The 21,958-nt window shown below is 59.6% G+C and overlaps 1 protein-coding gene across 5 annotated transcripts in view; it reads right to left on the bottom strand.

The window, feature by feature from the left end:
* The window catches only part of GTF2IRD1 (GTF2I repeat domain containing 1), a 96,761-nt gene that overhangs the window by 20,225 nt on the left and 54,578 nt on the right, over window positions 1-21,958 (bottom strand). For 4 of the 5 annotated variants that reach the window (XM_082712622.1, XM_082712620.1, XM_082712618.1 and 1 more), the window contains exons 15-22: window positions 17,056-17,103; window positions 16,065-16,130; window positions 15,200-15,383; window positions 8,929-8,978; window positions 8,654-8,710; window positions 7,325-7,408; window positions 3,872-4,055; window positions 3,342-3,370 (exon numbers count right to left, since the gene is read on the bottom strand). In XM_082712622.1, the coding sequence (XP_082568748.1) occupies window positions 3,342-3,370; window positions 3,872-4,055; window positions 7,325-7,408; window positions 8,654-8,710; window positions 8,929-8,978; window positions 15,200-15,383; window positions 16,065-16,130; window positions 17,056-17,103 (702 nt within the window). The remainder of the gene's footprint in view (window positions 1-3,341; window positions 3,371-3,871; window positions 4,056-7,324; window positions 7,409-8,653; window positions 8,711-8,928; window positions 8,979-15,199; window positions 15,384-16,064; window positions 16,131-17,055; window positions 17,104-21,958) is intronic. The other variant, XM_082712619.1, reaches the window with a different exon arrangement.

Here is a 21,958-nt window from a genome sequence, read left to right as displayed (position 1 = left end):
TAATAAGCTTGGGGAAAATCCGGAAGAAACGTATCATCCTAAAAACCAACAGCCGTCTAGGCACTTAGATTTCTGTGTGTTCCAAGCTTCCACCATGGACACATACTCTGCATTTCCCTTCAGGTTTTATGACCTCCTAGAATGTTCTGTGGTTGTTCCTACACCAGCCCCCCGGGCGGAGGGCCTCTCCTTCCTGGGTCACCGATGCTGCTTCCCAGCATTACCCCAAAGAGCCTCTGCTGCTGTGCTGGTGTCCACGGCCGGGGGCCCCTCTGGGTCTGGCTCCAGGGTCACCCAGATCCCTTCCACAGCAAACACGTCCTCTGTGCTCTGTGGGGAACGGTGGCCTGTGGCTCCTGGTGCACATCTGTGCCCGAGAGCTCGATGCCGGGGGCTTTGAGGGACTCTGAGCGACTCCTAGTGCTGTCCCCAGGCACCTGCCTCCCAGCCCCGCCGGCCCGGCCTCCCCGCTTTAACGCAGTTCAAGCCCACTGAGGCAGCCAGCAGCTCCAACAGTGTGGACCTCTCCTGTTCTCACTCGCGACGGCTCCTGAGCTCACGCCTGGGTCACCCGGGCCCACTGAAAGGCAGGACTGGAGTTCACGCTGGTACGAGCAGAGGGCCCGGCCCCCCCCACCCTCTGCAGCCCCAGGTCTCCCCACCAGGCCCCTCCAGCCAGCATGCCGACCCCATTAGGGATCTGTCAAGCGGCTGGCCCTCGGCTCCTCCCACCACCAGAGGCCCGAAATCACACCCACTGTCCTCTGAGACTCAGTCCAAGTCCGTCATTACCCAGGCGCCTGGCCAATACTCCGGAGAAGGACTAACAGACACTGGGGGGGGGGGGGAAACTGAGGCCCGGAAGGCAGAAGTGATGTACCCAGTTGGGATAACACTAAAGGCCTCTGGTATCATCTCTTTTGCCCCAGAACAAAGCTGGCTCTGAAACGTCCACACCCTCGCCCCACTCTGGCCCAGCCCACGACTCTAGGAAGCATCATGAACAGCGTCATCTTCTTTAGAATTCACTTGTCTCGGAAGGTTCTTGTTAGGAAAGGCTTCTACAGGAGCCTTTGCTAAATCCCCTAGAAAAGCTCAGAGCTAACCTTAACAGGCCTCCCCCTCCAGGAAAGCCTCCCCTTCCCAAGCCCCGCACCTCCCCACCGCACCCCTGATCTGCCCCCTCCCACCCTGTCCCACCCGTGGACCAGACCCTTCCCCAGTCACTGGTCGGCTTGCACTCAAACTCTCTGTAGTAGGAAGTTGCTACATGGGTGGGCTTCTTAGAAGGTTCCAGGCCCTGGGGGACCTCAACAGGGAGGAGCAAGGGGCATCTCTCCAACCTTCGGCATGGACAATTGTCCATGTCGTCTTGTAGGCACCAACGTGGACACATGAGAGTCAAGACTTGGTGGCCCCGTGACCCTAACTCCTTGGCACTGTGACGCCTTCTGAAACCTGGACACGAGCCCAGGGCAAAGGGGAGGGAAATGAACTCAGACTCTCCACCATGCCATGCGGCCTTTCGTAGAATCTGGTTTAATTCAACATGTCTTGCGCTTCTGAGTTTCCGTTCCGTATTTCTGGAAGAGGACGGAAGGAATAGGAAAGTGTCTTGGCCATGACACGCCACACCCTCCTGGCCACGCTGGTTTCAACCCTGCCCCCGCCCCAGCCACGGCCCCCGGTGTCTCCCCTGTGTGCCTTCACTTGGGCTGGGCCCTGCGTCTGTACCATACACTGTTCTCCTCGTCCCTGAGGCCCGGCTCAATGCCACCTCCTCCAGGAAGCCTTCCTAAACCCCAGGAACAACCGCTGCCACCGTCCCTGTGGCTGAGCACTTCAACGTCACTGCCAGCCCAGGCTGAATGATGCGCCAACGTCTCACTCAAGCGTCAGGATGAAGCCCCCAGGACAGCAGCGGGAAAACAGTCCTCCACAGCCCGCCAGTCACTGCCCACCATTTACCCAATTGCGATCACCTAAGGAGGCAGGTACGCCTTTCCCCATCACAGAGAGGAGCAAGCAGACGCTTGCGGATGGAAAATAAGGCGCCCAGAGTCACATGGGTAGTAAGGGGGGGGTGGGGCAGGGATTTGAACCCAAGTCTGAGCACCAGGCTGGGCTTCCCTACAGTCTACACGGTCCACGTGCTGCCACCGGCCCACAGCCCATGTCTGCTGTCCACATGCCCTGGGCACCCGTGTCCGGTGCAGCCCACCTGCCTCCAGACTACCGCACCTGCCGACGTCCCACCTCCCCCAGACCCCAGACCCGAGCTCCCTCTCTGGTTCACCTGGGGACCCCAGGAGGTGGGCATCTGGGCGAGTCACTGATGTTCCCTGGGCCTCCATTTCCTCCACCGTATAAAGGTCACAGGGCAAAGCCTCGTAGCCCAGGTCAGGTGTCAGAACTGAATTCCTTTCCTGCTCAGCAAGTTCATTAACGACTGTGTCTGCCCTCTGCCCCAGGGCAGCAACACACGCAGGCCCCTACAAGGACCCTGCCTTCTGGAAGGAGGGGCTGGGAGCACACAGATGCTCTCTGCCTTTCTGCTCTCCCCATGCAGGGATGGGGCCTGGGCCTGGGCCAGGCCGCAAGGCTTCCCGTCTCTCCATGCACAGGCTCTGGGGTCAAGAACTCAGCAGAGGCAGCGTCAGCCCTGGAGACCCGGGGCAGCCCAGAGGGCCCCCGAGGCAGTCATGTTGCCCCCGCAGGGACAGGGACAGTCTCTGCTCCTTCAGGGTTTTCTGGTCTTTTTTTTTTTTTTTTTTTTTTTTGGTAATCTCCATGTCCGATACGGGGTTTGAACTCACAACCCCAAGATCAAGGGTCACGTGCTCTACCGACAGAGCCGGCCAGGCGCCCCTCTCCTTCAGGCCTTAGGAGGGCCAGGACACAGCCCGCGGAGGAAATGGAGGCAGCAGAGGCTTTGGAAGGCGGTCAGGAGAGACAGTTGCCACCTGAGGCTGAGGAAGCCCTCGCCCAAGTCCGGGGGTCCTTAGGCAGAAACCCCTCCCTCTGCAATGACGAACCACCTGCCACCAAGCTCACCCACACACGGAGGTCAACCCGGCCCCCGCATCAGGAGCAGAGGGCACGGACCCGGCCCAGCCCCTCCCTCCCGAGCCCTGGCCGGGTGAACACGCGAGTCCCCGTGCCCCGCTGTCCCGCGGTGGCCCTCCTCCCCCCACCTGGGGCCGCTGCCCAGAGGAGGTGGCGGAAGAGAAGGATGGGGCCTGGCGTCCCACAGTAAGCCGGGGCTCCGGCCTCTGGCCCCCAGCACGGCGGCCGGCCTGCCTCCCACGCCAAGCGGCCCCCCCCCAGCCAGTGCCTCTTACCAGGCTTTGGGATGAGTCCTTGAAAAGGCCTGGAAGAGAAACGGAGAGGGGAGCATCAGCGGGGAGCCTGGGGGCTCTGCAGAAAGGTCTGGGGCCCACACAGGCTGCCTCAGGATGGTGTCTTAACCCGCTGCCCGGGGACTCGTTGCTCGGCCGGATACAGTGACAGTGCGGTAGTGTGCTGTGCGGGAGGGGGCCCGGGGCCTCCTGCTGGCTCCGGGACCCCAGGCAAATCCCCCGTCTCCCCGTCCTCCCCTCTGGAGTGGGCTGACTGCCTCTCCGGGGGCCGGGAGGGCAGGGAGTGGGAGCTGCAGGCAGGTCTGGAAGGAGGTGACAGGAAGGCCCCCGCTCTGCTGTGGGGGCTGACGTACGGTTCCCTGCGCCCTGGCTGGCCTGCAGTCACCCTTCTGCACCCCCTGCCCCAACGCAGGAGGGCACCGGAGAGCGGAACAAGGCGGGACCAGATCACATGAAAGGCTCGGGGTCCCGCTCCTATACGGGTCTGGCCTCCTCATCCTTCCCCTGAGTACCTGGTGACCGTGAACTTGATCTTGTCCGCCACGGCGAGGATCCTCTCCAGGTTCTGGGAGCCAAAGGTGCAGGGCTTTCGAAACGGGATTCCCGGGGGGAGCCCCTCGATGATCACCGAGCCGGGGTTACTCTTGATCCGCTTGTAGGGGACCTGGACGGGGTACTTGATGCCCAGGGCTTCTCCTGTGGAAGAGGGACAGAGCGTGTGTCGTCAGGAGACAGAGCAGGGCTGGCGTGTGGACGCGGGGGTGCAAACGCGATGGGAAGGCGTGCGTGTGGGGTTGGGGGGGGTAAGTGGGCTGGCGTGTAGCCCTGTGGGAAGGGACGATCAGTGCAGGGGTGCCGAGTGTGTCCACGCAGGGCTGAGGAACAGGCAGGCACATGATGCTTCGGCCACGGGGAGGACAGTGGCTCAGGTTCCTTGGTCTCTCCGCCGGGAGGATGGGACCCGTGGGCGTGGCTGGCCCTTCCCTACAACGCCTGACCCTCCGTCAGCACCCCCGGGACCCGCCCCGCCTGAGGACAGACTGCGTTCGGGGTCCCTCCTGGTCAGAGGGAAGGAACTCCCTGCCGTCCGTCCAAAGGGCTCACTGAGAGCGCCATCCCCTGCGTTGGCGGGGGGGATGACATATCTTTTTTATGAGGACGCGATGCAGAAATCTCCGCCTGTCTCAGCGTGAGGCGCTGATCCTTCTCTGGGCAAGAAACTGGTTTTTATCTCAAGGACACTGGGACTGGTAATACCAGACTCATTTCCCTTTTTGCTCTGGCTCCCAGGAAACTCAGAGCCTCATCTGTCATCTGTATCCACCACTTACAGAATCTCGGTGGTTTCCGAGGACCCCTGACTTCTGGCCATCATTTCAGCCTGTTTTTTTCTTTTTTTTTTTTTCATTGAGATATAATTTCCATACCATAAAGCTGAACCATTTGAACGTGTATGATCCAGGGGTTTCCAGAGCACACACGAGGTTGTTCAAGTCTCACCACTAGCTAGTTCCAGGACACATTCATCACTCCGGGGAGAAACCCTGCGGCCATCAGCGGTCTCTCCCCGTCTCTCCCCGAGCCCTGGCGACTGCTCCTGCTCTGTCTTGATGGATCTGCAGCCCGTTTTTAATTCTTTATCCTGACTGTGCTACGGACGAGGTCACAGGAAATGGCTAAGAGATCCTTTTTGAGATGAAAAAATAATTGGACATGCAGGAAATTTTATACCCGTGATCCATCAACGGGAGCACCGCTGTCTCCACTTCTACCCTCTCCGCTGGCCCTTGCTACAATGACGGATGGCCTCCGTGTGGCCAAATCCAGTAGACACCCGCCCTTCTCTCGACATAGTTCGGCACAGATGGCCACGCTCCCCGCCCTGAAGCCCTCTCCTTGGTGTCTATGACCCTGTACTTCCCAGATTTCCACTCTTTCTGGTCACTCTGCTCCTGCCTGGACCTGACCTCTAGACACCAGGGCTCCTTGGCCTTGGTCTGGGTCCTCTTTTCAGCTCCTCTGCCCCCTTGGCCTAAACAGTAGACTGGATCCCCACTTGCCTATGAGTCTTTGCAAGACATGCAAGACGGCACCCATCCTCTCCCCGTCAAGCTTCCCCTGCTTGGTGAGGGCGCTGCCCCTTCTCTCCAGCTGACCGTTTGGGTGTCCACCTGTCAGGCCGATGCTCCATCCCTGCCTCTCTCGCTCTCAGGGATTGGATGAGGAATGGACATGTGACTCAGTGGGGGCCAATGAGAAACAAGGGAGGGGCTCAAGGAAAAATACCCTGCTCTCTGGAGAAAGCCTGTGAGACAGCCAGCCCCCTCCTTCCTTCCTCAGGGGGTAGGTGGGATAGCGCAACCCGCTGTGGCCATTTTGCCACCAAGAGGGAAGCCAGCCTGAGACTGATGTCCACCTGGTGGAAAGACACTAAGGAGATCTCGGAACTGCTGGATCCAGCTGATCCTGAAGGCGGATCTATTGCTGGAATTTCCAGGCTGTGTGCTCTGGCTGATGATACTGCCCAGAGACAGCTGCACCAACATTTCTCCCAACCCACAGGCTCCTTCAGCATTGCCAACACTCCCCAATAGAGAACTGGACCTATGTCCCCTCTTCTTGACCCCGGGCAGGACTTCGTAATCACCTCCACCAACAGAGGACTGCGGAGGCTCTCAAAGGTGACGGCTCCCACCTGGCTGGCAAATCCAGCCACCTTGGAGTCGCTGGGCTGGGGCTGGGGAGTCCACGTGGGGAGACAGCATGGGAACAGGGACAGGGGCCCGAGCAGCCCGGCTCTTCCCGTGCCAGCTCTTTCCCCGGCCCAGCGGTCCCACGTGAGCGAGGAGCTGTCAAGGTGACCCCAGCTTCAGCCACCTTCCGACTACGACCCCAGGACAGACTCCAAAGGACAGCCACCCCGAACCGCTCCCAGACTCCTGACTCACGGACACCACGAGGAAGAATAACGGCCACTGTTCTTTAGGCGGCTCAGTTTGGCCTGGTCTGGGCTGTGGTCCTACGAGCTGAGCCGGCAGCCCACCAACACCCTTGGCTGGGGCAGCCGGAGTGTTTGTTTTGGTTACTTGAGGCCTTAAAGCACCTGAACCACACGAGCCTGTTTTCTTCAAATCAGACTCAACGGGAGGCCTCGGCCCCCTTCGCCGTCCTGCTCCCCACCAGCTGGGCACCTCCAAGTCGACCTCTGTAGCTTGCTCCGCTCCATCCACCGTCCTCCGGCACCCCTGCTGGGGCCCGGCCAGCCTGTCATCACTCCGGCTCCGAGCCGGTCACCCAGCCCTGCCCTCTTGCTCCTGTTCGCCTTCCCATTCACATGGGCAGCCAGGAAGACACTTTACAACTAGAGTGCCTTCCGTCGCTTGAGTCCTCCCAACGAAACACAAAAGCGAGACCATGGTTCCTTTGAAGGGCCTAGGGGACGGGGTCTGTGTCCTGGTAACCCTGTAGACAGGGCCCCGCCCCTCCAGCCCCACGTCCCCACTTCAGCCTCCGGTCCCTTCCTAGGATAAGCCCCAGGGCCTTTGCACGTGCTATTACCTTAGCTGGCCTGCCCTCCCTTCTCCGTGAGATGAACTCCTTACCCACCCTTCAGTTCTTTCTTTAAAGAGGCCTCCCTGGTTCCCTCCCTAATCCAAGTTAGTCTCTCCTGAGCAGCTCTGCTCTTTTCCTGTGAAATTGTGGAACAGGCCCTTGTCGTTATCAGATTCTGTGTGTGGTGACTGAAGGTCTGTCTCACCTCCCTGGCCTACAGGGCCCAAGAGGGCAGGGCCTCTGTTTCCTTCACTGCTGTTTCCCAGTACACAGTAGGTGCACAAGAAACGTCCGTGCGTAGTCCCTGGTTTTCCCAGAAGTGACCACGGCCCCGAGAGGGAAGTTCCCGCCTCTCCTCCCACAGCAGGTGGGTGGGCTGCCCTCCCCCACTGCCCGGGCACCCCGGGGCTCACCGTATTTCTTATTGAACAGATCTTGGACTTGCTCCCTCAGCGTGTTGGCGATGTCGATGCGTGAGAGTCGAGCGTCATAATTCTCTGCAAAGGGAGAACCGGTTATGGGCCGGGGCTGTTAAATTCAAAGACACTTGGGGACTTCTAAGGAATGTGATTTTCTAAGGGTGGGGAGGTCCCTCTCGGGCAATTATCAGACCCTCGGAGTGGGCCCCTCAGAGTCCCTCAGAAGGACGCACACAGTTGTGCCAACAGCCGTGAGTGGGGAAATGAAGTTAATTGTCGGCCTTTGAAAACCACCAAAGCAGTAAATAAGCCTGGGAGATCAGAGGCCCCACGAGTGGGGCGCGGGTTCTGGGGCTCGGCGGGGCCGGTCCGGAGGGCCACCCCAGGCCACTCCCCCAGCCGGGGGTGGCGATGTCTAAGGAGCCCACGTGCCAGCCATGCCATGGGGGCCCCAGAAGGGCCCCTGACCTCGAGAGGCTGCAGCCCGGCACTGCCTGGGGACACAGAAAGGGGAGAGAAGGAGGGAGGGTCCCCAAGGCGGCTAGGGTGGGCGGGTGCGGTGAGGACCCCCGGTCTGCTGTGAGGCTATGAGGAGCCGCCGGTGGGCCGGAAGCCAGGGGGTCCCTGATGGCAGCCACGTCCAGCTGCTCGGGAGGCAACAGAGAGAGCGACAGGGCAGGGAGCAGCCACCCCTCCGGGATCTGGGTACCATCTCTGGGGTACCCAGCCACCCTCCGGGGGATCTGGTACCCCCGCTCTCTGGGCTGGCCCTTCCTGTCGCTGGTCCCGCTGACCTCTCTCCCCCTCCTCAGAGCCCCAGGGACCAGCCGGGGGCCACTGGGGAACGGCCTGGCCTCGGGGATGCGTGGCCACCCCCTGGAGCTGCCCCCACCCCCACACGTGGACCTCCTGCTTCTGGGTCTCCTGCCTGCCCACGCGCACGCACTGCCGCAAGCTTCTCCTACTTCCACCTTCTCCCTGCCTCTCGGCCCTTCTTGACCCGCGATGTTCTCCTCCACGGAGCCCCCTGCCCCTCGGGGCCCTCGCCCGTCTTTGGCTCCGGGCATCCAGGAGATGCTGACGGCCCGGACAGAGCGGGCCGGACGGACAGTGGGCCAAGTCCTGCGCCCTACTGCCCCCCCCCCACACCCTCCTGGAGCCTCTTCCTCCTGCCCCACCTGCCAGCCGGCCTCACTCAGTCCCCCAGGCCCCCGCATCGGGGGGCCAGCCCCTCCCCTGACCCCCAGTCTGGCCCTCCAAACCCAAGCCAGGTCGAGGTCACGGCGCTGGGGCAGCTGACCCCATCCTGAGCTGCAACCTTACCTTGAAAACCCTGTCTCTTCAGGCTCTCGTCCACAAGAGGGTCCCCGGAATCCCTCTCTGGGGGCGGGGGGAGGGGGAGAGAAGCCAGGGTGAGCAGCCAGCTCCTGGGCCCCCCCGAGGGAGGTGGTACCTGTGGGTGGGGAACCCCGACAGGGAGGGCGGTGGCGGGGGGGGCGCCGGGGGGCGGGACTAGGCTAGAGGATGAGGGAGGGGGCAGAGCTGGGACCCCGCCCACAGCCAGCCGGCGCCTCGGCCCGTGACCCTGCCCGGGGTACCTTGGCTGTCCGTGATGGGCTCTTTGACTCCCTCGGTGAGCAGCTCGGGCCTGGAAAACACCACGAAGGGACAATCACTCAGGTCCCTCCGGGCCTCCCTGTACAGGCCCTCCCAGCTCTGGGGTCCCCCCCATGGCTTCCCCCCTCCACCTGAGCCCCCACACCTGAGACTGCGAGGCTCTGAGGATCGTGCCCAGAGGGACGGCGGCCCGACCCAGACCCCGGGGACGCTGCCCACGGTGTGAAGCAGAGAAGCAGCCGGGGCTGAGCATGGGGCGAGACCTCGGAGGGGCAGGCAAGGTCCGGGGTTTCTGGGGGACACCTCAGAGCTGCCGTGTCACTCGGGAGTCGGGGCCTTGGGGACCAGCCCCGGCTTTCCGCTCACATCTGTATCTCGAGACCGCACCAGGCCCTTCCCAGATGTCTGGTGCCCTCTTGACATGCTGGAGGCGTGAACCGTTCCATCGCCGCATGTACCGGGTGAGGACACAGGCGTTGAGGAGGTGAGCGAGTGCCCAAGGCCACGCAGCAGGGAGGGGCAGGGCTCCCTCAAGGCCTGCTCTGCTCCTGACTCGCGCGGGGGACGGTGGGGGTGCCAGTCTCCACTTTCCGGGCCTCAGTTTCCCCACAAGGAGAAGGGGGAGGAGTGTGTGTGTGTGGAGGGTTCTACACGCAGCTGAGGCCTTTTCCAGCTCCTGAGGCCGTGCTCCAGGCCGGGGCTGTGCCCCTCCTCCCTCCTCCCTCGGGCCCTGTGAGCCCAGCTCTGGGCAGATACCCAGGTGCCAGGTGCCTGCTGCCAGGAGGGGGGGGGTGTAATGCCCTCAGAGTCTGGTCTTTGGCCTCCTTTCTAGGCCTGGTCTCCTCTGTGCCACTGCTTGGCTATCCCCATGATGGGGAGCTCATTACCTGTCCAACAGCCTCACCCACAGACCCTAGTCCAGCACGTCTATCCCGCGACACCCTTCGGGAGATCTGAAGGAGTGGTTCCGCTACCTGTCCCACCCCACTGTCCCCTGTCCGCCTTCCCCTGGCCTGCGTGGCCTCCCCAATGCCCTCAGCCTGCCACAGATTCCAGACCATGCCTCCCTCTCTTAGAGCGGACAGGCCTACCCTAGTTCGACAAGTCTGCAGGGAAAACAGGGCACTTAGAGTCAGTACTATATAGTACTATATAATAAAGAGCTTCGTCCTTGTCCCTGCGTCCTGGGACATAACCTCTCCCCTTTGGTATTTTTCGAGGGGCAGGAATATCCGAGTTCTTATTCCTGGTGGGACCCTGAGATCACAGCTAAGTTTATGCTAATGAGGTGACTCGGGATTCTGGAACCCAGACCCGGCGATCAGAGGACGGGGGCTTTAGGTCACCTGATGTCCGCCCACCCTCCTGATTTCTGGGGTGGGGAGGGGGCCGCAGACGGAGCTCAGTCACACAGCCAACGACCTAAGCAAGTGCGAATCCCAATAAAGATCGTGGGCACAGAAGCTCAGTGCTCGAGGGTGACATGCCCTGATACCATGGGGACCTTGACTTTCACGTCTCTGTCTGGCTGTCTTGATTACAGAACCCTTGACATAAAACTGTAACGGTAATACAGCGCTTTCCTGAGTTCTGTGAAGTGTTTTAGCTGATTACTGAGCCCCGGGACGGATTCTGAGACCGCTGCTCAGAAGCGTGGGTGGCCCAGGGAACCGTGAACTGGCAGCAGGAGCCTGCTAACACCCAGTGGTCGTTACCAGAACGCGCGGCAGCACCGCACGAGCCAGAACCTTCCACCATGACTTCCCTGGGTAGCCGTCCCCGTCCGTGTGAATCCACGCGTGATTTTCAACTTCCAAAGGGTTTCTTAACTTTGGAGAACTGAATGAAAGCAAGGGCCCCTCTCCCCAGGAGGCACAGAAGATGTGAACTTGGCACACAGGTTCAAGGACTGGGGTAAAGAACACTTTTCGACCGGAGGTTTAGAAGGTTTAAATTGACTTTGTGCCACCCGTAACTGGTCGTGGTTGTCTGGGATATTGTTTAGAAGGACAAGGAACTCAGAAAGAGTGACCATTAGGGGCGCCTCGGTGGCTCAGTGGATTAAGCCTCTGCCTTCGGCTCAGGTCATGATCTCAGGGTCCTGGGATCGAGCCCCGCATAGGGCTCTCTGCTCAGCAGGGAGCCTGCTTCCTCCTCTCTCTCTCTCTCTCCCTGCCTCTCTGCCTGCTTGTGATCGCTCTCTCTGTCAAATAAATAAAGAAAATACTAAAAAAATAAAAAATAAAAAAAGAAAGAAAGAGTGACTATCAGGGAGTGATGTCTCCCGTAGGTGTTACACACAGGAACAAGCAGCCGACCGTTCAACACGGGTCGGAACTGCGCGGGCCAACATACAGGTATAGTTTCCTCGATACAGGACTGTAAATGCCTTTTCTCTTCTTTATAGGTTCTTTTTGCATTTCCTTTTTCCTAGTTTCCTTTATTGTAATAATACGGTACGTTACATACGTAACATATAAAAGACACGTCAATCGACTGTGTTATTGGTAAGGCTTTGGGGCAACAGTAGGTTATCAGGAGTTAAGAGGTTTTTTTCCTTCTTTGAAGATTGATTTATTTATTTTAGAGAGAAGGGAAGGGGCAGAGGGAGAGAAGGAATCTCAAGCAGACCCACCATCAAGTGTGTAGCCCGACGTGGGGCTCGATCCCAGGACCCCGAGATCATGACCTGAGCCAAAGGCAGATGCTCAACCCACTGAGCCCCCCCAGGCGCCCCTAGTCTGCTTACAGTGGACACACAGTGTTATGTTCGTTTCAGGTCTAAGTGGCGAGGTTTGTGGGGAGTCAGAAGTTATATGTGAATTTTCAACTACAAAGGGGTGCGGGGGGCGGGCAGCACTCCTAACCCCCATATGGTTCTAGGGTAGATTTTAATTTATTTGTTTGATAGAGAGAGACACAGCAAGAGAGGGAACACAGCTTCCTGCTGAGCAGAGAGCCTGATGCGGGGCTTGATCCCAGGACTCTGGGATCATGACCTGAGCCGAAGGCCCGATGCTTAACGACTGAACCACCCAGGCACCCCGGGTCAATTCTATACTTTTACAGGCTGAACTGTGTCTCCTCCAAATTTCGTACGTCAAAGCCCTGACCTCCCAGGACCTCGGAATGTGCCTGTATCTGGAGATGGGGTCTTTAAACAGGTGGTTAAAATTCAATGAGGCCAACAGAGGCACCCTCATTCTGGGCCGGGTGCCCTTCTAAGAAGAGGAGATTAGGTCCCATGGAAAGAGACATCAGGGATGTCTGCACGCGGAGAAAAGGCCACTTGGGAGGCACAGCGAAGGGGACCGGCGTGGGGAGAGGCCAAACCTGCCAGCACCTTGACCTTGGACTTCCAGCCCCCAGAACGGTAAGAAATACGTTTTCGTCGCGTAAGCCACTCCCATCCGTGACGCCTCGTTACAGAAGCCCCATCAGGCCAGTATGCGCGTGCACATGCGTATCCAGGAGACCGATGCATATCCCTACTGAAATGGAACTCACGTGCCGCAACATTCAGTCTCAAAGTACGCCCATCCCTGGTTTTCTGTACACTCGGGCAGTCGCGGACACAGCTGTGCTTCTACCTGACCCCAGAACACTGACGTCACCCCCCGCCCAAAGGCGCCCTTCTCTACAGTAGGATCAGTGACGAGCAGCATTTTGGTGCCAAATATCCGTTTAACGGTATTTTCTGCTGGTTTTTATTTTATTTTTTTTATTAAAAAATTTTAAAGATTTTATTTATTTATTTGACAGACAGAGATCACAAGCAGGCAGAGAGGCAGGCAGAGAGAGAGGAGGAAGCAGATTCCCCGCTGAGCAGAGAGCCTGATGCGGGGCTCGATCCCAGGATCCTGGGACCATGACCTGAGCCGAAGGCAGAGGCTTAACCCACTGAGCCACCCAGGTGCCGCATGGTTTTTATTTTTTTAATTCAATTTCATTTTTCTGCTGGACTTTAAAATGAGAAATAACAAAATACACGAAGGACCCAACTCTCTCAGAATCACCCAGCGAGGCCACCCCCTTCCCCCACCAAACACCGCGCCCAGCCAAAGCTCATCGCGTTCTCCTATGTGAGCCCTCGTCCTTGCCTGGCTTTCCCGGAGGCTGGAGTCGGTGAAACTTACTCCTCAAAACGGATCTATTTTTAAAGACATGAGCTCCTCATCCAGGTAACCACACGAACGAATCTCAAAAGCTAAGTGAGAGAAGCCAACTCAAAGGGCAGCAGCCGAATCATGGCACCTGTAGAACGCTCTGGAAAAGGCAAAGCGACGGCAGAAGAGAGATCGGCGGTCGCCAAGGGACACAAGGGAAGGTTTTGGGGGGACAGGGCTGTCCGGTCTCTTTTCTTCTTTTTAAAATTAAATTAGATTTTTATTGATTTATTTTTGATCATGTTATGTTAGTCACCATACGGTACAGCATGAGACCAGCCCGTATCTTCAGGGCGGTGGCGGTTATAGGACGCATGAGCTCACCGACGTTCAAACAGGTATGTGTGCACCTAAAACCCGATGTTAGGGAAAAAAAAAAGCCGTCTCGATGGGATACTTCGAGCGTGCCAGGCCCTTCGCTGAGCTGTGACCCCACTGTCACTCCGGGACGTGCTACGGTGCTTCCCGGTAAACAGCTCCTGAGAGCAAGCTGCCCAAGGTCACGGGGAAGAGCGGGAGGTCCGGACTCGGACCCAGGAGGTGGCCTCTCGAGTCCACCAGAGAGTCACCGGGCTGACCCTCCTCCCTTTCTCAGTATAAAGCGGTGTGAAAAATGCTCGTGAGCACCCGAGAGGGAAGCTGCGTCTTCACTGACCGATGAGAGAAAGGTCAGCCCATGAGGCTATGCGTGAGCTTGGCTCCTGCTGCCAAGCCGCCCGAGAGCTCCTGATTCTTGGTCTGGAGGACAGATGAGGCAGGCGGCCCCCATGTGGCATGTCCCCCCTGAATCTTCTTTCCGCTCCCAACGTCCTGTCCCCGCCCCAGCCTCTCCCCTGAGCAGGGGGCGAGGAGGTGAGTCCCATTATCTACCTGCCATCTCCTGCCACCCCCGGAAGGCCCCGAGTGCCGCGGGCACAACAGACATCTGGCCCCACTCGGGATCGCGGCCTTCTCCTGCACCCCCCATCTCAGAGAATGGCATCACCGCCGCCCCGGGTGCTCAGCCTCGACCCCGAGCCATTCGGACCCCCCATTCTTGCACACCCCATGTCCGATGCGTCAGCGCATCCTGACAGCCCATCTTCCGAACACGGCCTGAAAGTGGCTTCTCACCGAGCCGCCAGCCTATCCCTGGGGCCAGCGCAAAGCCTCCTCCTTGGTCCTTGCTTCCGCCCTGCCCACAACCCCAAGGTCCCCTTCTATCTCACAGCAAGAGAAAAAAAAAAAAAAAAAAAAAGACCAGATCATGTCATAGTCTCTTTGGAATCTTTCAGTGAGTTCTCATTAAATGGAAAATAAAATCCAAACTCTTTCAGCCAGGCCGAGACCCTCCGTGATCGCAACCCTGCTCCCTCCTGGGCTTTTACCACCCTTGCCTCACTCACTGGGCACAGCCATACCAGTGTATCACGGGCCTTCAAACACGCAACCATGCCCTGCCCCAGGGCCTTTGCACCTGCTCTTCCCACTGCCTAAATGCTCTCTCACCAGATATCGGCATGCCTCGCAACCTTAGACAGGCTCCTCCTGCCCCTCTCTGCCCCCAGACCCAAGGTTCTAGCATTTCTCTCCCCCTGACATTATACGGTAGTCTTAGCCCACACAACGGGCCAACTCAAGACGTGCATTATTTGAGTCTTCCGGAGCACCCTCGTTCTTGTTCCTCCTGGTGCAAACCAGGGCCTCGGGGGACAGCACTCTGCCCCGCGCCCCATCACCCGCCATGAAGGTATGCCACGAGTCTCGCAATTTGGGAGCCATCGCCGTCAGCAGCACCCCGGTGCCCCCGGCCCTGGATACCCACACACGCCCAGAGAACGTGCAGAACGGTCCAGGAGAGGTAGCTGGCTGGCAGATACCCACTGCACGTGCAGACACACGGGCAGGTTGCTTTGGGTCTGGCAGGCCCGGGCAGGGTCCGGGGAACCTCCCGCTGGCCCAACTGGGGCCAAACCCTCCCTAACACCCCACTGTTCCGAAACACCGTAAGAGCCTGCCCCGATGTGAAGACCAAGATGGCGCTCTGGCGCTCTCCCCACCCCCAGCACTGGGCCCGCCCCCCACCGCGGACCCAGCCAGGCCTCACCTCTTGATGACAAACTGGATGCTGTTGCTCGCCTCCAGGATCTTCCGGAGCTTGGCGATCCCGAAGCAGTTGGGCCTGCGGAGGGAGATGCCTTCAGGCAGCCCCACCACAAACAGCTCCTCTGGGTACATCAGGAACTTGGAGTAGGGCACCTTGACGGGCTCCGAGATGCCAATGGCCTTGGCTGCGGAGACACGGCTGCTGTAGGGCCATCTGGGACCACGGGGGCCACGAGCCCCGGCTCCAGCCTCCCGCGTCTGCGGGGGTGGGGGTGGGGAAGCAGGTGGCAGGGCTCCCTCGCGAGTCAGTGCTGAGTTGACCACCCCCCAAACCCCGAGAGGTGGGTACCGTGACCCCAGCCTGCGGGCAAGAGACCGGGAGTTCAGAGGGCATGGGACACGAGGACGCAGGGGTTTCGGGAGACGGGAGAACGGGCGTGAAGCCTCCGGCCAGTGCCCACCAAGCCACTGGGGCCCAATAAAAGAACAGCCTCCCCTGCCTGCCCCACCCCCATCCTCGTTCCCGGACTCTCGAGTGGGAAAGGTCTTGCTGGGTAGGTGTCCTCCTGAGGACCCCGAAGGAGAGTGTCCGTGAGGACGGAGGGGCAGCTACGGCAGTGGACAGAACAGGTTCTCCAACCCGAGGCCAAGGCCGACCGGGAGCGCACAGGTGGCAAAGGCCAGGGGCCGCGTGGCAGGAGGAATGGTTTCCCCGGGAGTCCCCATCCCCTTCCCGGTGCGCCCTGGCCCCTCCGTCTCCTCCCTGCCTCGAGGGCAGGGAACAGGAGGGACCCAAAGTCCCTCGGCACACGGGGCCGCTGCAGGGAGGGTGCGCTGCCCGGCGCCCCGGCCGGCTCCTGGCTCACCGTATCGCGTGTTGAAAAGCAGTTCCACCTGCTTCCGTAAGGGCCGGATCACGTCTCCGTGGCTGTCTGGAAGGCAAAAGGCAGCCTGCTGGGCCTCCCCGGGGGCAGCGGGACCCCGCTTCGCAGCTCATGTCCCAGCTCTGCCGGCACCAAGAACGACCCTGCATTGGGACCTTGGAATGCGGGAAGGCCGGGGCCGTGGTGATAGCAGGAAAGCTACTTCCTCAGAAACGGCACCCCCAGACGGGTCCACAATTTCTGAACTCAACTGGCTGCTTCTAAAGCCAGGTCTACGGTGTAAAGATGTGGAAGATTCTGCTGCCTAAGCAGAACCACACATCTTTCGAAGCGCGTAAGTCATTCTAGACCGGCTCAGGGAGTGACTCGGCTAGTGGGTGAACAGCACGCCGGCACAGAGTACGCTGCCACCAGGTGGCGGTGGGACGTTTCAACCTCCCCCACACGGAGGTCGGGCCGGGGTTTAGGGAAAGGACCTTCTCTCCTTGCACACCCACTCCCCTTCCGTCCCAGGGGCAGGTACTCCCAAGAGGAAAGAGACCCATCCTCGCTTTGATCTCTCCTCCTGCACAACTCTCGCTCAGCGGGAAGGGAAGCAGCGCTGTTCCTGAGAAGGAGCAGGGCTGTTGGACACAAAGCCAATTTTGCGCTTCCCGGCCTCAATGCAACTTGCTCGGTCTCCAGACTTAAAACCTTTGTGCAGCGGGTGCGCGTCTAAAAATAAAGATGGGAAATGCCCTGTATTTCCCTTAACCAGAACGAGCTGCGTGTGCCTCTGACCAGGTGTCTCCTCGTTCTAGAACACGGGTCTATCAGCCTCCTCCCACTCTGGGCAGCCCACAGGACGCCCACCTGCAAACGGGGGGCTGGGGAGTGATGGCGTGGACAGAACCAGAAACACCGGGGAGAGGAAGAGTTTGGGGGGGGAGGACAGATGGGGTGATAGGATGGAAGGAAATGGACGGCGCCTCACCCTCCACAGGCCGCTCCTCGGGTCGCGGGTCCTCGCTGGGGCCTTTCTCTGAAAGAGAACAGAGGGTGCCAGGAAGCCACGGGCATGGTCTCCGGGCCCTGTGCCGCAAAGGTCAGGCCGAACCGTGGGGTGCAGCAGGCTGACTCTGGGGCAGAGCACAGCGTCCCCCCCCCCCCCGGATGGGGTCAGGGACCTTGATGCTGTACGGGCACCCCCACCCCTGTCTTCACACAAAGAGGCCAAGTTCAGAGCCACGTGTCCAAGCACGTTCGGTTCATACCCTCTGGAGACCAGACCCGTGTCGGTTGGTGCTTCTTTCCGCGTGCAAGGCTCTGCCCTCGACACGAGGACATGCAGGGACAAGGCAAAGCCCTATCCTCCTGCTGTGACACCAGATCGGACCCGGACGGCCAGTCAGCAGGGATGCCGCGAAGAAAGACGGTTCGGTAAGGGGAGAGCAATTGGGCGCAGGGGCACGGAGCTACCCCAGGTCAGGGCGTCCGCGGGGCTCTCTGATGCGATGGCACGGACTTTCGCCTGAGCTCAGAGCAACAGACCCATCCTTGTCCCCAGACAGCCAGGACACGGCACATCAACCAGGAAAGGGAGTACTGAAGTTATATGGGGGTGGGGACCTGTGCTGGCCTGTTGTTGAGGGAGAGGAGGGAAGGCTTCCTGGAGGAGGTGAGCACCTGGGCTGGAGATGAGGGTCTAGAAAAGCAGTGGGGGAGAGGGACTCAGGCAGGGAGGGAGGCGTAACGTCGGGGGCCGTGGCAACAGCCACGCTACACAGCCTCCCTCTGCAGCAGCCCTTTATGGCCAGGGCTGGGCCCAGGAGGGCCTCGAGGGCTGGTCAGCACTTGAAACCACCGGGAGGGGCTCTAACCGGGGACGCTCGCTGCCACTGTGTCTAAGCGCCTCCGAGGGCCCGTTTCAGCCCAGGACGGGCAGCCGAGCTAGAGGGCAGCAGGTCAGGCAGAGCCCAGGTCTGCCAGACTCCCGGCCGCCGGCCCGCGCCCATGTGCTCTCCTGCCACCTCCTGGAGGGCGCACGTGGGGACAAGGGAGACGAGGCACGGTCCCCTGTCCCAGGTGGGATGGGGAGCCGGAAGGAAAGGCGCTGATCCCGGGTGAGCTGCCGGGAGTCCACAATCACTCAGGACGGAGGGAAAAATGAGGCTGTACCTGGGATCCCCAGACAAGCCTGAGGCTTGGGGCACAACGTAGAAGGCGCTGGAAGGGTCTGGAGGGCAGGAGAGGACCCGCCCCCTCCATTCCCTCCAAATCCAGGTATCCTCGGCCCCACGAAGGAGGGGCTTCTGTAGGGCTGGGGTCACTGCTGAGTGGGGGGCTGTGACCCATGTGCTTTGGGGTCCCAAATTCCAAACGTGGGGAACCTGCCAGATTCTCCACCCAGACGCGGGGGCTGGGTTATTCACCGGCTCGCCACGCCCCCCATTTTCCACTGTTGAGTAAGTGGCGACACCCTCCAGACACGACCGAGGGCACGCCAAGAACCCCTGTGCTCTAGAGACGCCCACGGCCTCTGGGAAGGGAGGGAGGGACGATGCGTGCACAATCGTAGCCACATGCATCCGCACACGTGCAGAAAAAGGACACGGGAAGGCCAAAGGACGCGAAACGGGCAGCGGCTCCAGGAGGGGGCGGGGAGCGCCTCCTGGCTGGGTCGCCGGGCCCTGCATCATTTATTTTATAATGCACACGTGTCAGCAGAAAAAGCACACGCACACACACAGCCCGTTCTAATCCACGGTGGTTCAGCATCTTCCTACTCCGTCGGTTTCGAGTGCGGTGCTGGGAAAGGCACCTCAGTCGGGCCGTCAGCAAACCCGAGCCCCAGCCCAAGGCTGGGTGCCACTGGGGAGGTGCACGGGCCAGGCGGGACCTCAGGGTCCCACTCTCTGTCCCGCCAAAGAGGAGAAGCCATTCTCATAGGTCTGCTGGTCTGTGGCCGCCCAGCCCCCTGCGATCCGGACGGAGACGGACACGCGTGATCCTCTCTAAGGGGCACTGCGACCTGGGCGGCCAGGCCCCTCTGTCAGCTCATCCCGAGCCTCGGGTCACCCCACTGCTCCACAGACTGTCATCAAGTCCGGTCCCGTCCAGCCCAACGAGAACAGTCTTTCTTCACGACCACGGTATCAGAAGCCCATCCTGACCCACGGAGCAGACGAAGAGACACGCCCCTTCACCTCCCAGAGCGACGGTTCCAGCACTTTCTTCCGTCTTCCTGTGCTTTCCACAGCTGCCAACAGAGCAGCCCAGAGCCTTCACCGGCTCCCCACTCGCTGCCGATTTCAGGGGGCTGCCGGCAGTCCGTCAGGGGGATGCCACCAACAGGTCCCCGTCCCTTGTTACCAGTGACGTGGTCGCAAAGTCCTCCGTGCAGAAGACGCTGTCCAGGTTTCAGGTCATTTCCAAGGACCGGACCCCGGGGACTCCCAGGGGTGCTCGTTCTGACCCCTTGTCACGTTGACCCATTTCTGGAAAAAGCAACTGGGCACACTGCCTCCTCACCAGCACCAGGAGGGCATCCCTTTCCCAACACGCACAGCAGAGGTCCCGCCCCATTCAGGGGTTCAGAAGAGGTGTCCCCTTCCTGTTCCCGAGGCTGTGCGTCGTCACGAGGCCCGCGGTCTCTTCTGCGCGTGACTGTCCATCCGTGTTGCCGCGGACCCCGGGTTACCCCACTCGGGTCCCCTTCTGGGGCGACTCCTGTCCCACAACCGATTGAGGATATCCCAGGTCAACTCCGAACAACGCCAAGGGCCCGATCTGGCCGCGGAGCTTCCCACGGGGACGGCAGAGGCTGTCGGTGGGGCCGGGACATGCCTCCGCCTCCCTCTCGGCCCCCCACGCACCCATCCTCTATTACGTAGATGCTGAGCCTAAGGGCAGCCCCTGGGAACCCCCCCCCCCACCTGTTAAACGCCAGCTCCGAGCCTGTTCCCTGGGGAGCTCTACCTATACGACATGTGTCCTCGGGCTGTGAATTTTTCCTGCGGGTTCCAGGCCAGCGTTCTGGTCTCTGAAGGCCACGGTAACGTTATTCTTGGGTGCACCGCCTGTCCTCTCGTGAGGCACCTGCCAGGGCAGAATCTTGCCGCCTGAACTACCTTTCTCCGAGTGACTGATCCATAAAACAGGAAGGACCGAGTCCCCTCCTGGGACACCGTGGGAAAGCTCGCCAGAGGAGGCTGGGGTCCCCGTGGTCCCCGCTTCTCAAGCTGGCCTGCGATCGGCCCTAGATCCTGGGGTCCCACGAGCCGACGATGAACGAGTCTCTTCTCACGGTTTGGCCGTCCGTGTGGACGCCGAATCCAGAACCAAACCCGGACCGGGCACGGGCTCTGGCCGTCTGCAGATTGGACAGACCCTCCTCCGGAAGTCGGTTTTCCACGGGCGTCGGCTCAGACTCTGTCCCCCTGCGACCTCTCCGGTGCTGTAGGTGGGGGACCGCAGCCCGCGGACCCCCACACATCGCCTCACTGGGCGGGACTCCCGGGTCCTCTTCCTGCTCTTGTTTCCGGAACATTTCCCCCAACAGACGGGAGCAGACGAGGAGCAGAGACGTTCTGCTTTCACTCCGCCGCCAGCAAACACGGCGCCACTGGGCTGGGCCGGTGGAAAACCTTCCATTTTTCCAGTCGTGAGTCTATTTTTGGTGTGTGTGGGGGGGGGCGTAGGGATTTCTCAAGTGCAGCAAAGCACGCAGAAGACTATCGTAATAAACACCCAGGAGCCCACCCGGCCGGAAGGAGTGTGTTATTAGCGCCTGGTCATTTCTGCATCCAATTTTTTTTTTTTTGGGGGGGGCACCGGATTTTTTAATGAAACATGCAACAATACTGTTTTGATGTTTCCAAACTTCCATCAATGCTATCATTCCTGCCCCTTTGCAGGTGCGTTTCACGCTGAACGTCCTGTTTCTGAGACCTCTTGGCCCTGTCTGTTTAATTTTACTGTTTTCAGAATAATCTCTTCGCCCACGTGGGGCTCGAACGCACGGCCCCGAGATCAGGAGTCCCACGCTCCATGAACTGAGCCAGCCAGGCGCCCCTGCGCTGGTCATTTAAACGCCGCCTGCTGTCTGCTTCTGAATGCTATACCCCGGGCACCCCCGTCTTCTGCTCCCAATCGGGCCCACGCCGGATATCGCGCACACGGGAAACAAACAGAAGCCAGTCCAGTCCCCGTCTTTGAGTTTCGTGGCCTGGCCCTGCCGGCATCCTGTATTTACAAAGCTTTCCAAGTTTTAATTATTTGAATACTAACGTCATTTTCTAGCCTCTCTGTGAACCTTGTGTCCCACACGTAACATAGCATCCGTCTTCAGGATAACCAACTTCTAAGAAATATCACCTAGTGATATTGACCGAGCGGCTCGGTCAATTGTGTGCCCAACTTTTTGATTTTCGGTTCAGATCAGGATCTCAGGATCGAGCCCCACGTCGGGCTCTGCGTTCAGCGTGGCGTCTGTTCGAGATTCTCTTTCTCCCTCTGCCCCTCCCTACATGGTGGTTCACACTCTCTCTCAAATAATCTATTTTTTTTTTTTTTAAGATTTTACTTATTTGTTTGAAAGAGAGAGAGGGAACACAAGCAGAGGGAGTGGGAGAGGGAGAAGCAGAATTCTCGCTGAGCAGGGAGCCCGACATCGGGCTCAATCCCAGGATCCTGACAGAGCCACCCAGGTGCTGCTCAAAGAAATAATCTTAAAAAAAAAAAGACCTTTACCTATAATTCTTTTATTATCCATGATAAATACAGAACAACAGAACATCTGTTGACAATGGCTGGAGATGGAAGCTGGGCACCTGAAAGCTACTGGTTTCAATTCTACGTGTTTTTGAACATTTCCAAAATGAATTTAAAAACACAAG

The sequence above is a fragment of the Mustela nivalis genome (assembly GCF_964662115.1).
Source record: "Mustela nivalis genome assembly, chromosome: 19".
NCBI lineage: Eukaryota > Metazoa > Chordata > Mammalia > Carnivora > Mustelidae > Mustela > Mustela nivalis.
Note: the sequence above shows the minus strand (reverse complement) of the source record. Positions and strands in the feature narration are given on the sequence as shown.